At 39.2% G+C, this 12,130-nt stretch overlaps 1 protein-coding gene across 1 annotated transcript in view; it reads right to left on the bottom strand.

Moving 5' to 3' along the window:
- Positions 1-3,911: 3,911 nt before the first annotated feature.
- cxxc4 (CXXC finger 4) overlaps positions 3,912-12,130 on the bottom strand; it is a 41,625-nt gene continuing 33,406 nt past the window's right edge. Inside the window, exon 3 of the mRNA XM_084712782.1 lies at positions 3,912-4,625. Within this exon, the coding sequence (XP_084568908.1) occupies positions 4,581-4,625 (45 nt within the window). The 3' untranslated portion in view covers positions 3,912-4,580. The remainder of the gene's footprint in view (positions 4,626-12,130) is intronic.

The following is a 12,130-nucleotide window of genomic DNA, read 5'->3' as shown; positions in this document are numbered from 1 at the left end:
TACATTTGAAAGACTGAAACTCTTGGAAAGACAGAAAATAGGCACATTTCCCCAAAATGCAAACTATTTCTTGGAGTAATGTACAGCGTAAAGCTTAAAGGTGATGACAGTGTTTCATTATGCTGCCTGTTGTTTTTTATTTATTTTGAACATATTATCTGCTGTTATTATATTAAGGTTGTTGAAGTGCATGCTGAAATTACTGGTTTATTTACTAATACTAGTGGTGTTGGTCTCAAAATTCTGCACTTTATCATTGTTAATACTTGATGATTGTAAGATTAACCTGAGGCTATTATTGTTTCCCTGAGCCCACATTAGTCAGTGCCTACACTGTAAAACCAAATGCTCAAATAAATAAATAAATAATTATAATTGATATTGAAAACTTAAAATTTGTTTAACTCAGAATTTTCTATTAATATGAACTTAACTGTGGAATAATCAGGTTTTGTACTGAAAATTATTCAGGTCTGTTAATTTAGGAGTGAATGAAAATTCTGAGTTGCATGTAATGAAAGTATTTGAGTTGGCTTAATCAATCATTTTAAGTGTAATCAGAGTACATGTAACACAATATTTGAGTTAATAACATCAAGAATATTGTGACAACTAGTCATCTCAGTTTTTTGAGCACTGTTAACTTATTCAGGTTTACAGGGTACCTCCCAACTATCCCCTTGAATATTTTCATATTTTATCATTTCTTCATCTACGGTTTGTTTCACAGCAGATTTCTCACATTGGTTTTGTCAGCTACTTCTTGCCACATCTTTTGCTTATGTGTATTTGTTATGGCTGTTGTTATTATGGATTATGTGCTTGCACTGACATATTGTTCAAAGAGAACAACATCTCATCCTTTTTGTTTTGTTGTCATTTTTTGTCCATTTTGGAGGAGCTAGCTAACATATGCTAACTAAATCTGTTAGCTAAGCTAACAACTAAAAAATGATGTCTAGTAAGATTAAAGAATGTTGAGATAAGTGTAACCACAGTTTCTATAATATACATGTGCTATATTATAACAGCAACTGTCATAAAAGCCTCTGTCAGGCAAGGAGACAGCCTAAGAGGTTTTATGCAACACAAAGTGAACCCCTTAGCTTCGGGAAATATCTTGCAAAGGGGAAAAACTCTGAAATGTTTGAAACTTGAGGTGGTTTATGCAGCCTGACACAAGTTGAAAAATGAGGTGAAGCTACTCCAGCCGTGCTGAAGAAAGGAAGAAGTGGCAGGATACTAAAGGACAATACCCATCTCAGCTATAATTTGTTCATCCTGCTGCTGTCTGGCAAGAGATGCAGAAGTATCCGCTGCTATACCATCAGACTGATGAGCAGCTTTTGTCAAGCTGTGAGATTGCTTAATTCATCCTCTGCACTCCAGTGTAAAGAAAAGTTTATTTTTTATGAAATGTTATTTATTCAAGGATTGAAAAAGGAGAGGGGAATGAGATGAAAACGAGATGCCTCAGGCCTCAAAATGACTAAATCCGCCCCTGTCTCCTACAGTCTAAAAAGGCATTATCAAAAACACATGGGCTTGAACCTTTAGATTCATGAGGACTGAGGACGTGTCATATATATATATAATCCCACCACACCAGTAACTTGCTCATGTGGTCATGCTTCGTCCTCAGCCTCTGTCTCTGTCTGTGCCTGTCTTGAGACAGGAAACTAAACATTACCACCGGGGCCTGAGGACTTTAAATCCTAGTTCCAGAGCACAGAGTGGGAGGCGGTGGTGGGGGGATTAGAGAGAGCTGTCTCTGATGTTATTTAATCTCACCGGCCAGGGAGCGAGCGAGCCAGTGCGCCCTGATGCACGTTATCAACCTCTGATGACCAGCGAGGGGGGATTGGGCGCCTCAGACGCCACACCGCCACCAACACCGCCACTACAGAGCACTTCAAGCCGTCTTCCTGGCCGGCCCTAACCAGTCAGCAGCTCAATTTGGGTGATGGCAAGCGTGCTCAGTCAGGGGAGAAGTCGGTCCCGGATGATTTCCTCCTTCTCTGCTCGTTCTCCTCGGCACTGACGCCCCTCCCCACCTCTGCTAGTGCCCAAATGTGCCTCTGTCCTCCCTTTCCCTCCCACTGTCGCCCCCCCCACCACCACCCACCCCTTAAACCCAGAGACATGGCAATCGCTCAGTTTCTCAAGCTATCTCAGGAGCCTGTCTCACTTCAACCCCCCCAACCCGCCATCCTCCCTTCTCTTGCCCCCCCTCCCCTCGTCTCCCTATGCTCCCCCAAGTGCATTCCAGCATGACAAACCACACGGGATTTCACTAGTCCTTTAAAGTCTGCTGCCTCTGGGAACCACTCTTCTCCATGCAACATTTTAGTATTCAAGGGAATACGTGACTGGGGAGGCAACCAATGCTGTTATATTCCTCCCGTCTCCTCCTCGTTGTTATTTCAGTTGATGCTTTGCAGGAGGAAAAAAAAAAAAAACGGAAATCGTTTTTTATCAGGTGATCATAATTGATCACTGATTTTTCCTTTTTTTTTTTTTTTTTTTGTTTAAACGTTGGTGGATTTATTTTCCCGTCTCCTCCACATCAAACATTTACTGTCAAGATGTCTTTTTACTGAAGTCAATTTTTTTTTTATTTTAACACATAAAAGCATCACAACAACAATATACAAATTCTTAGTAATCTTTAAAACCAAAACACATTTACACATGCAACAATAGGGTTTAAGACAATGAGTAACTTATTGAATAATTTTGTTTTTGGAATGTGTTAACGTTACTTTGCAGGAGAAAGGACTGACTCTGCAGAAGGAGAAAAGTCCAGACTATCCCTTAGTAGCTCCAGAACAACATCTGATATGTCAAATATGTATAGTGTACTGTAATTAATTCTAAATTTGAATGTTTTCAACATAACATACAGTTCCTTTACTGGCATTACTCTCTACCTTTTAGACAGTTACAACCTTTAGTGATCCAAACTGAAAGAACAAAAAGGAAAAAACAAGGTTCGATGTTTTTTTTGTTAAAAACATGTACTTCAATCATCTTTGAGAATATGACCTCCAGACAGCAGCAGTCTGACTCATGAACGTCTGGTGGTGCTGTCACAATCAAATGACGCCCAATTAGATTTTAAACAAGACAATGTGCCCTGTTCTGCAGTGAGTCCACTCAAATGAGGGACAAGAAGTCCGTCACAGAGGCCCTGCTGCCGTCCTTCCACGTCATCGTTCTCGATGAGACGCATCACACCGCTAGTGACGGTCTTAAAGAGATAGTTTGGATTATCTGAGGCTGGGTTTTTATGATGTATTTATCAATAGTCAGAGTTTTAGCTGCGGTAGATACCAGTCAGCATGCCTCAGCTGGGAGAAGCTGAGAGAAGGATCAGTGTAGGAAACTAAGCAATGCACTACTGTGGACAGGGTCAACAACAAAAGGTATTTTAGTCACTTTAAAAAAGGTCCATGAAAAAAAAACAAAAAAACAATATCAGATTAAATGCACAGTGCATTTAGAATATTTTAGAATACTTCACCTTGCTGTGAGACAACCTTTTCTGACAGGAAACCGCTGTTGTGTAAGCCAAATATCGCTCTCTTCAAACCAACCACACTCCATAGGCAAAATCAGTAATTTTACCTCGCAGACCACAGGATTTGCTGGACTACCGCTGCCTAAAACAGTTAGTTATTATCTGCTACTGTGTTACTCGTGTGTTGTGGTTTGGATTCACACAATAGCACAAACTAATTAACAGACTGGGCAGTGGTAGACCAGAAATACCTGTAGTCTGCAAGATAAAGTTAAGATTGGTTGGTTTGGAGAGGCTTACATAGTGATGGTTTCCCATCAGAAAGGGCTTCTAAGTAGCTAAAATACATTTAGTTGCTGATCCCGTCTACATGCAGTACATTGCATAGCTTTCATGCTGGTACTCCTCTCTGCTTCTCCAAACTGGGGGGGGCAGACGGCCGTCTACTGTGGATGATACACTGACTATTGATAAATACCTCATGCAACTCCACATCAAATAATCCAAACTATTCCTTTAAATATTAGTATGGTATTAAAAAAAGTTTTCAGATGAAATAAAAGATAAAACTAGAGGATGATTCAGTTTGATAAAATAATTCAAGAGTCAACAGAAAAAAATACTGAAAAATCATCAACAGAATAGATTATTGCTCCAGAGTAAAGTGTGTTGTGTTTGTTATCTCATCAATCCTTGTGGCCTCTTCTGTTTGACGGATTCATTATGATTGTATGATTGTCTGTTTGAGTCCTTTACATAGGATTGGCTGTAAAACCTACAGCCACAACACTGAAAACACATTCATAGACACCAAAAATATACATTATGATACTGTCAAAAGGTACAATAATTACACAGAAAAGGAAATTACAGAGTTAAAACAACACCATTATGTTTTCATTTATCTTTTTGTCTGTCCACTTTTCTTCTCTTTGTCCTCCACAAACGTGTGTTGGGGCGTGTTGGGTTCTGTGAACCCATCAAGTGCTCCTGGCAGAGAGTCAAGAGTCCCACCTGCCCTCCTGTTGCTGAATGGGGCGGCCATGTCCGTGTCGCCTCTCTAAAAGAACCACCGGAAAGCTTCGCCGTTGTTGACCGGCGTCCTCTGCGGGAGACAAAATGTGAAGGACACATTTTAATTTGCAGGTTTTTAGGTCATACCATTGTCATGTCATCATAGGTGTAAAAAGTGCACAAAAAAAAGAGGACTCGTAAAAGTAGAAGTACTGATTCAACTTTTCATTTCAACTTTATTCTAGTAAAAGTGATCAAGTACAGGCTCTGAAATGTACTCAGGGTATAAAAATAAAAAGTGGCCCTCTGAGAGACTTTTCGACTGTTTGTCTCTGTACAAAGCTAATTGAACCTCAGCTTTTCCCTGTGGCCAAGTCTGTTTTGTCTTTTTATGTCTTTATTGTCTTTTTTTAATGTTGTTTGTTGTTGTATTGTTACCTTGCTTTAGTCTTGTTTTGTCTTTGACATCATTTTGGTCTTGTTACGTCTTTGTTTTTATCTCTTTGAATCTTTTTTTGTCTTGTTACGTCTTTTACGTCATTTTTGTCTTGTACGTAGTTTTTGTCTTGATGCATATTTTATGTCTTGTTTTCATCTCATTGCGTCTGTCCTGCATGATATACAATCATGTCTTTTCTATATGTTATTGTCCCGTCCATTTAGGTTGAAATTAGTTTTGATGTTGGGAATGCGATGTGCAGTGATGCAATATAAAAATAATCAATAATCCCCCTCAAATGCATTAAAATCTTAAGTAATGAGCTTGTTTTGAAAATGTAGGGAGTAGAAAGTACATATATTTGTGTTCAAATGTGTGGAGTAAAAGTAAAAAGTTGCCAGAAAAATAAATACTCAAGTTAAGTACAGATACCTGAAAAATCTACGTAAGTATGTTAACGTTGAGTATTTGTACTTTGTTACTCCCCGCCTCTGCATGTCACGTATTCTCTTCAGCAAAGACAGACATACATTCACAGACAGACACATCTGGAAACCAATCATCAATAATATTAGGAGCAGTCCTGAATAACAGCAGTTTGAAATAGCATGGACATTAAGTTAAGTAAAAACCCAGAAGGGCACTTAAAACGGCTATAAAGCACAACCACCAAACCAAGTATTTCATCAAAGAGCCAGCCAAGGTGATTACATCCACGTCCCACCCACACCCAAATAATCATTACGCTGGATGAAATATTCAATACAAATTCCCAAGAAGCAACAATGAGGCATTTAATTACTGTGAGCTCTAGCCGCAGTGAGGGGGAACAGTGCATCATTTCAATTTGAGCCCGCGCCAGCAGCCGCCCCTCCTCCTCCTCCCCAAAACCTCTATGCCAGAGTGACAGCCTCTCCTTTCCCAAACTCATTTGGAAGTCAAAGACATAAAATACTGAAGTCTCCCACCAATCCCCATGACCAATTAGCACATTTTTTGATTATTTTTTTCTGCTGTTGACAGGGGGGAAATAGTGCATAATCACAACTAAAATCACTTTAGTCTGAGTGGAGGGCAATTTGACATTTTAATACCAAGTGTCATCCGTGGCTCCTTAAAGGCCTGATGAGTGCTTTAGCACCAGACAGGCGCCCACACTCTGGCTTATACAAGTTATGGACCACATATAAACATTATTTATATTGTACAGAAAGACTGGGTGAGAATTTAATATTGACGTAGATCATTTTTTGGTGGATTTGTGCATGATCATATTATGTTATTCTTTTCAAAATTCTGTTGTCTGCCTGAAATTAAAAACATAAATGATGAAGTTTTTTGCCTTACGTTTGAAGAGTTCTGTCTAACAGGGCTACAACTAATGATTACTGTCATTTTCAATTAATCTGCCAACTATTTTCATGATTATTCGATTATTACTTTAGTCTATAAAATGTCAAAAATGGTGAAAAATGCTCATCTTAATTTCCCAGAGCCCAAAGTGACATCGTCAAATCGCTTCTTTTGTCCAACCAACAGTCAAAAATTCAAAGACTCTTCTTTCGATTGAATAATAGACCAGTCGTTGCAGATCGACTGTCTAATGCCTGACAGTTCAGGTGGTCACTGAATCTGTTAGTTGACTGGCAGAAAATCCAGCTGATTGATTAATAATTGAATAATTGATTAAGTCATTTTTCAAGCAAACAAATGCCACAAATTTGCCTCTCAAGTGCAAAGATCTCATGTTTTTCTACATTAAACTGAATATCTTCAGTTTTAAAACTTTATTCTGACAAAACAGACACTTTGAGGACATCACCTTGGGCTTTGTTTATGTTTATTTGAGGATTCCCATGGGACTGTACATGTAAATTAGCCAGTATGGCCAAATCTGGCTCATTTACATGATGGGCTCTAGGGCTCGTGTTAATTATTGTACATTGTCCCTTCTTAAATAAAATGAACATGAACATATAAGCACATGGATGTGCCTCTGGTCTTTAATGCAATACAATATGATAATACAGTCACCCCGGGCTCTGTGAACTTGTGATGGGCATTTCTTGCTATTTTCTGACACTTAATAGAGCAAAAAAGTCCACAGTCTGTGATGAAAATAATCACAAGTTGTAGCCCTAGATAACAGTGGAACACAATCGATTTAAATGAGCATCAGTTTGATTATTTTACACGTAATTTTACACACAATTGCAATAATTGTGATATATCGATGTAATAAAACATATATTTTTTTTCCAAGCATGCCGCTCCAGTGCATGTTTAGTACATGCTGTATAATGTTTACTGGTCAAACACTATAGCTCTGACACTTCTCCACTTTCATGTGGAGAAATCTAGCATTTTACCCATTTTTACACTCACACCAACATTATAGTAAGAATTTTTTTTTTTTTGGCACGTTTGAACATGGATGACAGCTGTCTAACAAACAAATTCACAAACTGCACTTCACCAGGTTCAAATGTCCATTTTAAACAGACCACCATGTGTGTCAAAGAGAGGAAACATGTACAAAGTGAATGTATGACCAAACATCTGTGGAGAACATTTCAATGTTCCTTAGCCTTGTACCAACATATTTAACATAAAAGAATGACTGACTGAGAGAACAGACTGAGTTCCTGTGCATATTGTGTAAAAGAAAACTTCCTTCAAAATGACTGGCAGAAAGCCTCGACCCCACTGACAGCGTGTTACTTTAAATCAGGACTCGTCTATTAAAACTGCATAGGCTGAACTGGGTGTTTTTGACCCCAGGATCCGAAAAGAACATTGGTATTTTTTATTACAACAGAAAACAGTGATATTAGGTCATCATTAGGAACAAAATGATCGACAAAGTCATGAAAAATGATTGTGGTATATAGTGGTTTAATTAATTATAATTAAAACACTGAAGACCACTGAAATATCTGCTTTACTCAACATAGAAGGTGTTGACTTAACAAACGGCACAAATAACAATTAATTACATGAAGGCATGAAATTAATAACTGACAGAAAAATGTTCTGCAAACTCCTCATCTGACAAGGTTATAGAGCACCTGTGTTTATTAAACTGATTACCTCCAACAACAAATAATCCTTGAGTCCACACTCACATTAACTGTTAGTTTAATAATTGTTTAGTCATTAAAACAATAGAGAATGTCTTCCTAATAACATTTAGGGACTACCTTACTCATCTCTGTAGGTATAAATCCTATAAACTACGTCTGTCAGCTGCATGTAGACAGGTGTTGACCCGTCATCACATACATTCCTTCCTGTGAGTGTAGCAACTGTTTACCATTTTTTCACACCACATTAAGCAATTACTATTATCCTTCCAAGTGAATAATGGAGGGACCCGAAACAGCAGGATGCCATCATCACCAATTTAAAGTCATGGATGAAGTGAGACGCCATCATGTTTTGAAGCGTCAAGACGCTCCCACAGATCTCATGTTTTCTTTTTTTTTTTTTTTTTTTTTGCTTAATTGCAATGAGTCTCCTTGTTATGTCAGTTATAGTAATGCCATAGCTTCATTCATTGTGTTTTTTATCATTTTTGGAAGCAATTAAGTTTTAATTAATATATTATTAAAGCCATTATTAAAGTCATTTCTGCTTTTTAGGAGACTTGATTGTAGAGAAGAACCGAAAGCTTGAAACAAAGGTGCCAAGTCAGATTTAAGTGGTACATTATTAGTTTTCTGATCATCTGAACCATCAGAAAACATTGAGAACATTTTATTTGATTGATACATTTCAGTACAAGTGCTGTACATGGGCCATGGGGATATGGGCTTCTATGGCAAACTGACCACTTTATAGTTATTTATTGTTATCTTTTGGATTTTTCTTGTGGAGAGAAAAACACAGAAATATAGCCTACAACTGTAGCCTGGAAATTAAATGAAATTACACTCAGTTTATTAGGTACACCAAGCTAAATCTGTTGCGGTGTAATAGGACTGTCCTGCAATAAATCCCCCCTGCATTGCATTACACAAACAGGTGGGTTGGACAAAATAATAGAAACATTCATCAGTACACAGTACAATTATATTATTATTACTTTCTGTTTTTGTCTTTTTCCACCTTTTTGATAACTGATTAGTTTCATCTGTCCCTGATTAGCTTCCCTGTGTATTTAATCTGTGCGGATCCCTCCATTCTTTGACAGCTGGTCTCTGTCTCTATGTCAAGCGTCCTCGCCTCAGTATTTCTCAGTGTTTTAGACTTCTGTTTCATTCTTGGACTGATTTATTGGACTTTGTTTGCCTTTGGAATGTTTTGACCTGTGCTTACGCGCCTACCCTCCGTAAACCTTTTGTATTTTTGACTTTGTATTTAGACTTTGAGTTTATTAAATCACTTGAACTGCAGCAGCTCTGCCTGAGTCGGTATTTGAACACACGCTACGCTGCCTGACACACTGTGACAAATTCAACAGCACCACAAACTGCAGCCTCCAAAATGACCATATATATGAATCAACTACTCTCTAATAAAACAATTTCAACGTACACTGAACATTATAACCTCTATCAATGTATGTTTTATTGCAAGACTGTTGTATTAAGACTGCAATAGTTTAGGTGTACCTAATAAACTGACATCTGAGTGTATGTTTCTCTGGTAAAATAAAAATCTAAGGGGTTACATGGTGATGCAACCTGATGCTGAGACTAATGCACAGTTTAGCACATTCAGAGTTTACATATAAAAGCCATGCTGGGGAATCTACCAAACACATTGCTTAAAAAAGACAACAACACGGTGCTGCAACAATTCACAATATTCACATGGCAGCCATTTTCCTGTGATGTCATACTCAGGGTGGGAAGCTCAAATGTCTCTGACTGCTGTGTTCAAGGTTACAAGTTGTATAAATGCAGGGAATCTGACAAATCGATCAGCAACTGAAGAGACAATGGATAGTGAAAATCTGGAGGGACACTGGGCCATATTTCAAGGAAAAGCAACAAATTTGATAACCAATTAACTATTATTACACATCAGCTAACATTTGCATTCAACCACTTCCTACCTAACAGATCTGCACAATGAATTACAAGCTTGATTACATCCAGTGTCTTTAAATTCCAACCTTAAATAAATGTAGACAAAATGTGAAATAAAACAATCAATCAAACAATCAAACACATTATTGTTAACTAGGAAGTGGCTGAATGCTGTTGGGTTGTCAAATATGTTGTTTTAGCTTGAAATATGGCCCAACGTCCCTCCAGACTTTCACTACCCATTGTCTCTTCAGTTGCTGATCAATCAAGAAGGAAATTAAGTAAAATTAAGATGATTTGTCAGATTATCTACATTTACAACTTGCAAGTGTAAGTGTCACATCAGAGGAAAATGGCCGCCATGTGAATATGGTGAATGAGTCCTAAAATTCATAAAAGAGTTAGCATATTAGAGTTTTTGGCTCAATGCCTGAACGAGATCCGTGGTCTGTGATTTTAAAGTTTTGTTCTACAACATATACATAAATATTCACTCGAGAAATATGATGGCGGTTGCTAAGAAGTGGTTAAATGAGACTACAGAGGTTGTCGGGGACATTAAACATCATCACCTGCAGTTGTGTAGTTTGTTCATGGTCTTCTGGGGATTGCATTTACACTTCAAAAATGATAAAAGTGATGGTCATTTGTGAAGATTATCTAACTGAACAAAACGTGTAAGTATCATAAGTATCACGGAGCTCATTTTCTACACTAATCCGCAATCCAACAGAAAAATCCCATTGGCTTTTTGTGGAGACAACCAGAGCTATGATTACTTCCAGGTTGACCTACAAAAACACGTCATCCCTGCAGAACTCTCACCTATAAGAACTTCCAATAAAGCATAGTAACATCTCTGTCAGAGCACCATGACAAGTCTTCCTAATGAGGCAGGAGAGAGGAGAGAGTTCAACAAACATTTTTACTTCAAATGTTGTAAACATTGTAAGCACATCTATATTGGATATGGTGTGTCCACTCTTTCAGCCTCATGCACTGCTATCTCTGTATAGAACGTGATGCTCTAAGAGCTGAGGCAAAGAGGAGAAAAAGGGGAGGTGAGAATGTTTATCTTGATCCATATTCTCACATTGATCAGTCCCTGGTGGAAGTGCGGCTCGCCAGAGACAATAATGACCCTGATCTGGGCACTCGGCATGTCTCTGTTTTGTTAAGTTCCTGCGTTATCGATCCAGTGGGGCTCTTGAGTGCTGCTTGGATTCACTCCCGGGGCTCCTCGCCTCGGCACACTGCAGTGACCAGGCACAAAGAAGGCTCAATTAGCACAGCCCTGCGTTGTCTGCTCCCCCACCTGCATGCGCCTTCAAAATCACTCCATCAACCGCCAGGGAGAGTGAGGGAGAAAAGACACAAGGACAGAGAAACAACAGGGAAAGACAGAGGGATGAAGGGAGGAGGAGAAACGGAGGAGAGGAAGGTGGGGAGAAGGTAAGGGTTGATAGTGTTACACCAGGGACACGGGAGCAACACCGAGGTTTCACCTCAAATCAAGACGCCGTGGCAGCAGCTCAGCCTCACGTCAACACCGCTGCCTCTGCAGCAGAGCATACATAACGACCTGGCTACAACGACACACAGAGGGAAAGACAATTTCCCGCTCTGGCAATGAATGCACACGAGCGAGTATTGAACTGACTGAAGGAGGAGGAAGAGATTTCTCCAGACCTCAAATTAACCCCACCACACCACCACAGTCGGCAGTGTATTCTAAGTGTCTGCCGGTGGCTCTTGGTGATAACGACACAGTAAAACTGACATGTGGTGGAATAATTCTCTGCTGAATCTGTCGAGGCAGTGTGAGGTCTCTGGGCAGCCATGACACCCTGTGATCCTAACTCAACCTGGCAGGTGCAGTTAATGCCGAAGCCACGTCGTCGTCGGCTGATTGAGACGAGGTGGTAGAAAGACGGCGCTGGCTAGAACGGGACGTTGAATCATAATCAAGCTGACCGGACTGAAGCAGCTTCTGTGAAGGCTGCTCCAACCTCTGCAGGGGCAAATGCACACACAACATAAACCTCCAACTAGAGGCATCAGATTTTCAATATGAGATAATTGTGGCCAAAGAATTCATAACAATGATATTATCACAATGTATTC

This window comes from Lutjanus erythropterus, chromosome 3 (genome assembly GCF_056507025.1).
Source record: "Lutjanus erythropterus isolate fLutEry1 chromosome 3, fLutEry1.hap2, whole genome shotgun sequence".
Lineage (NCBI taxonomy): Eukaryota > Metazoa > Chordata > Actinopteri > Lutjaniformes > Lutjanidae > Lutjanus > Lutjanus erythropterus.
This window is presented reverse-complemented; position numbering and strand designations above follow the sequence as displayed.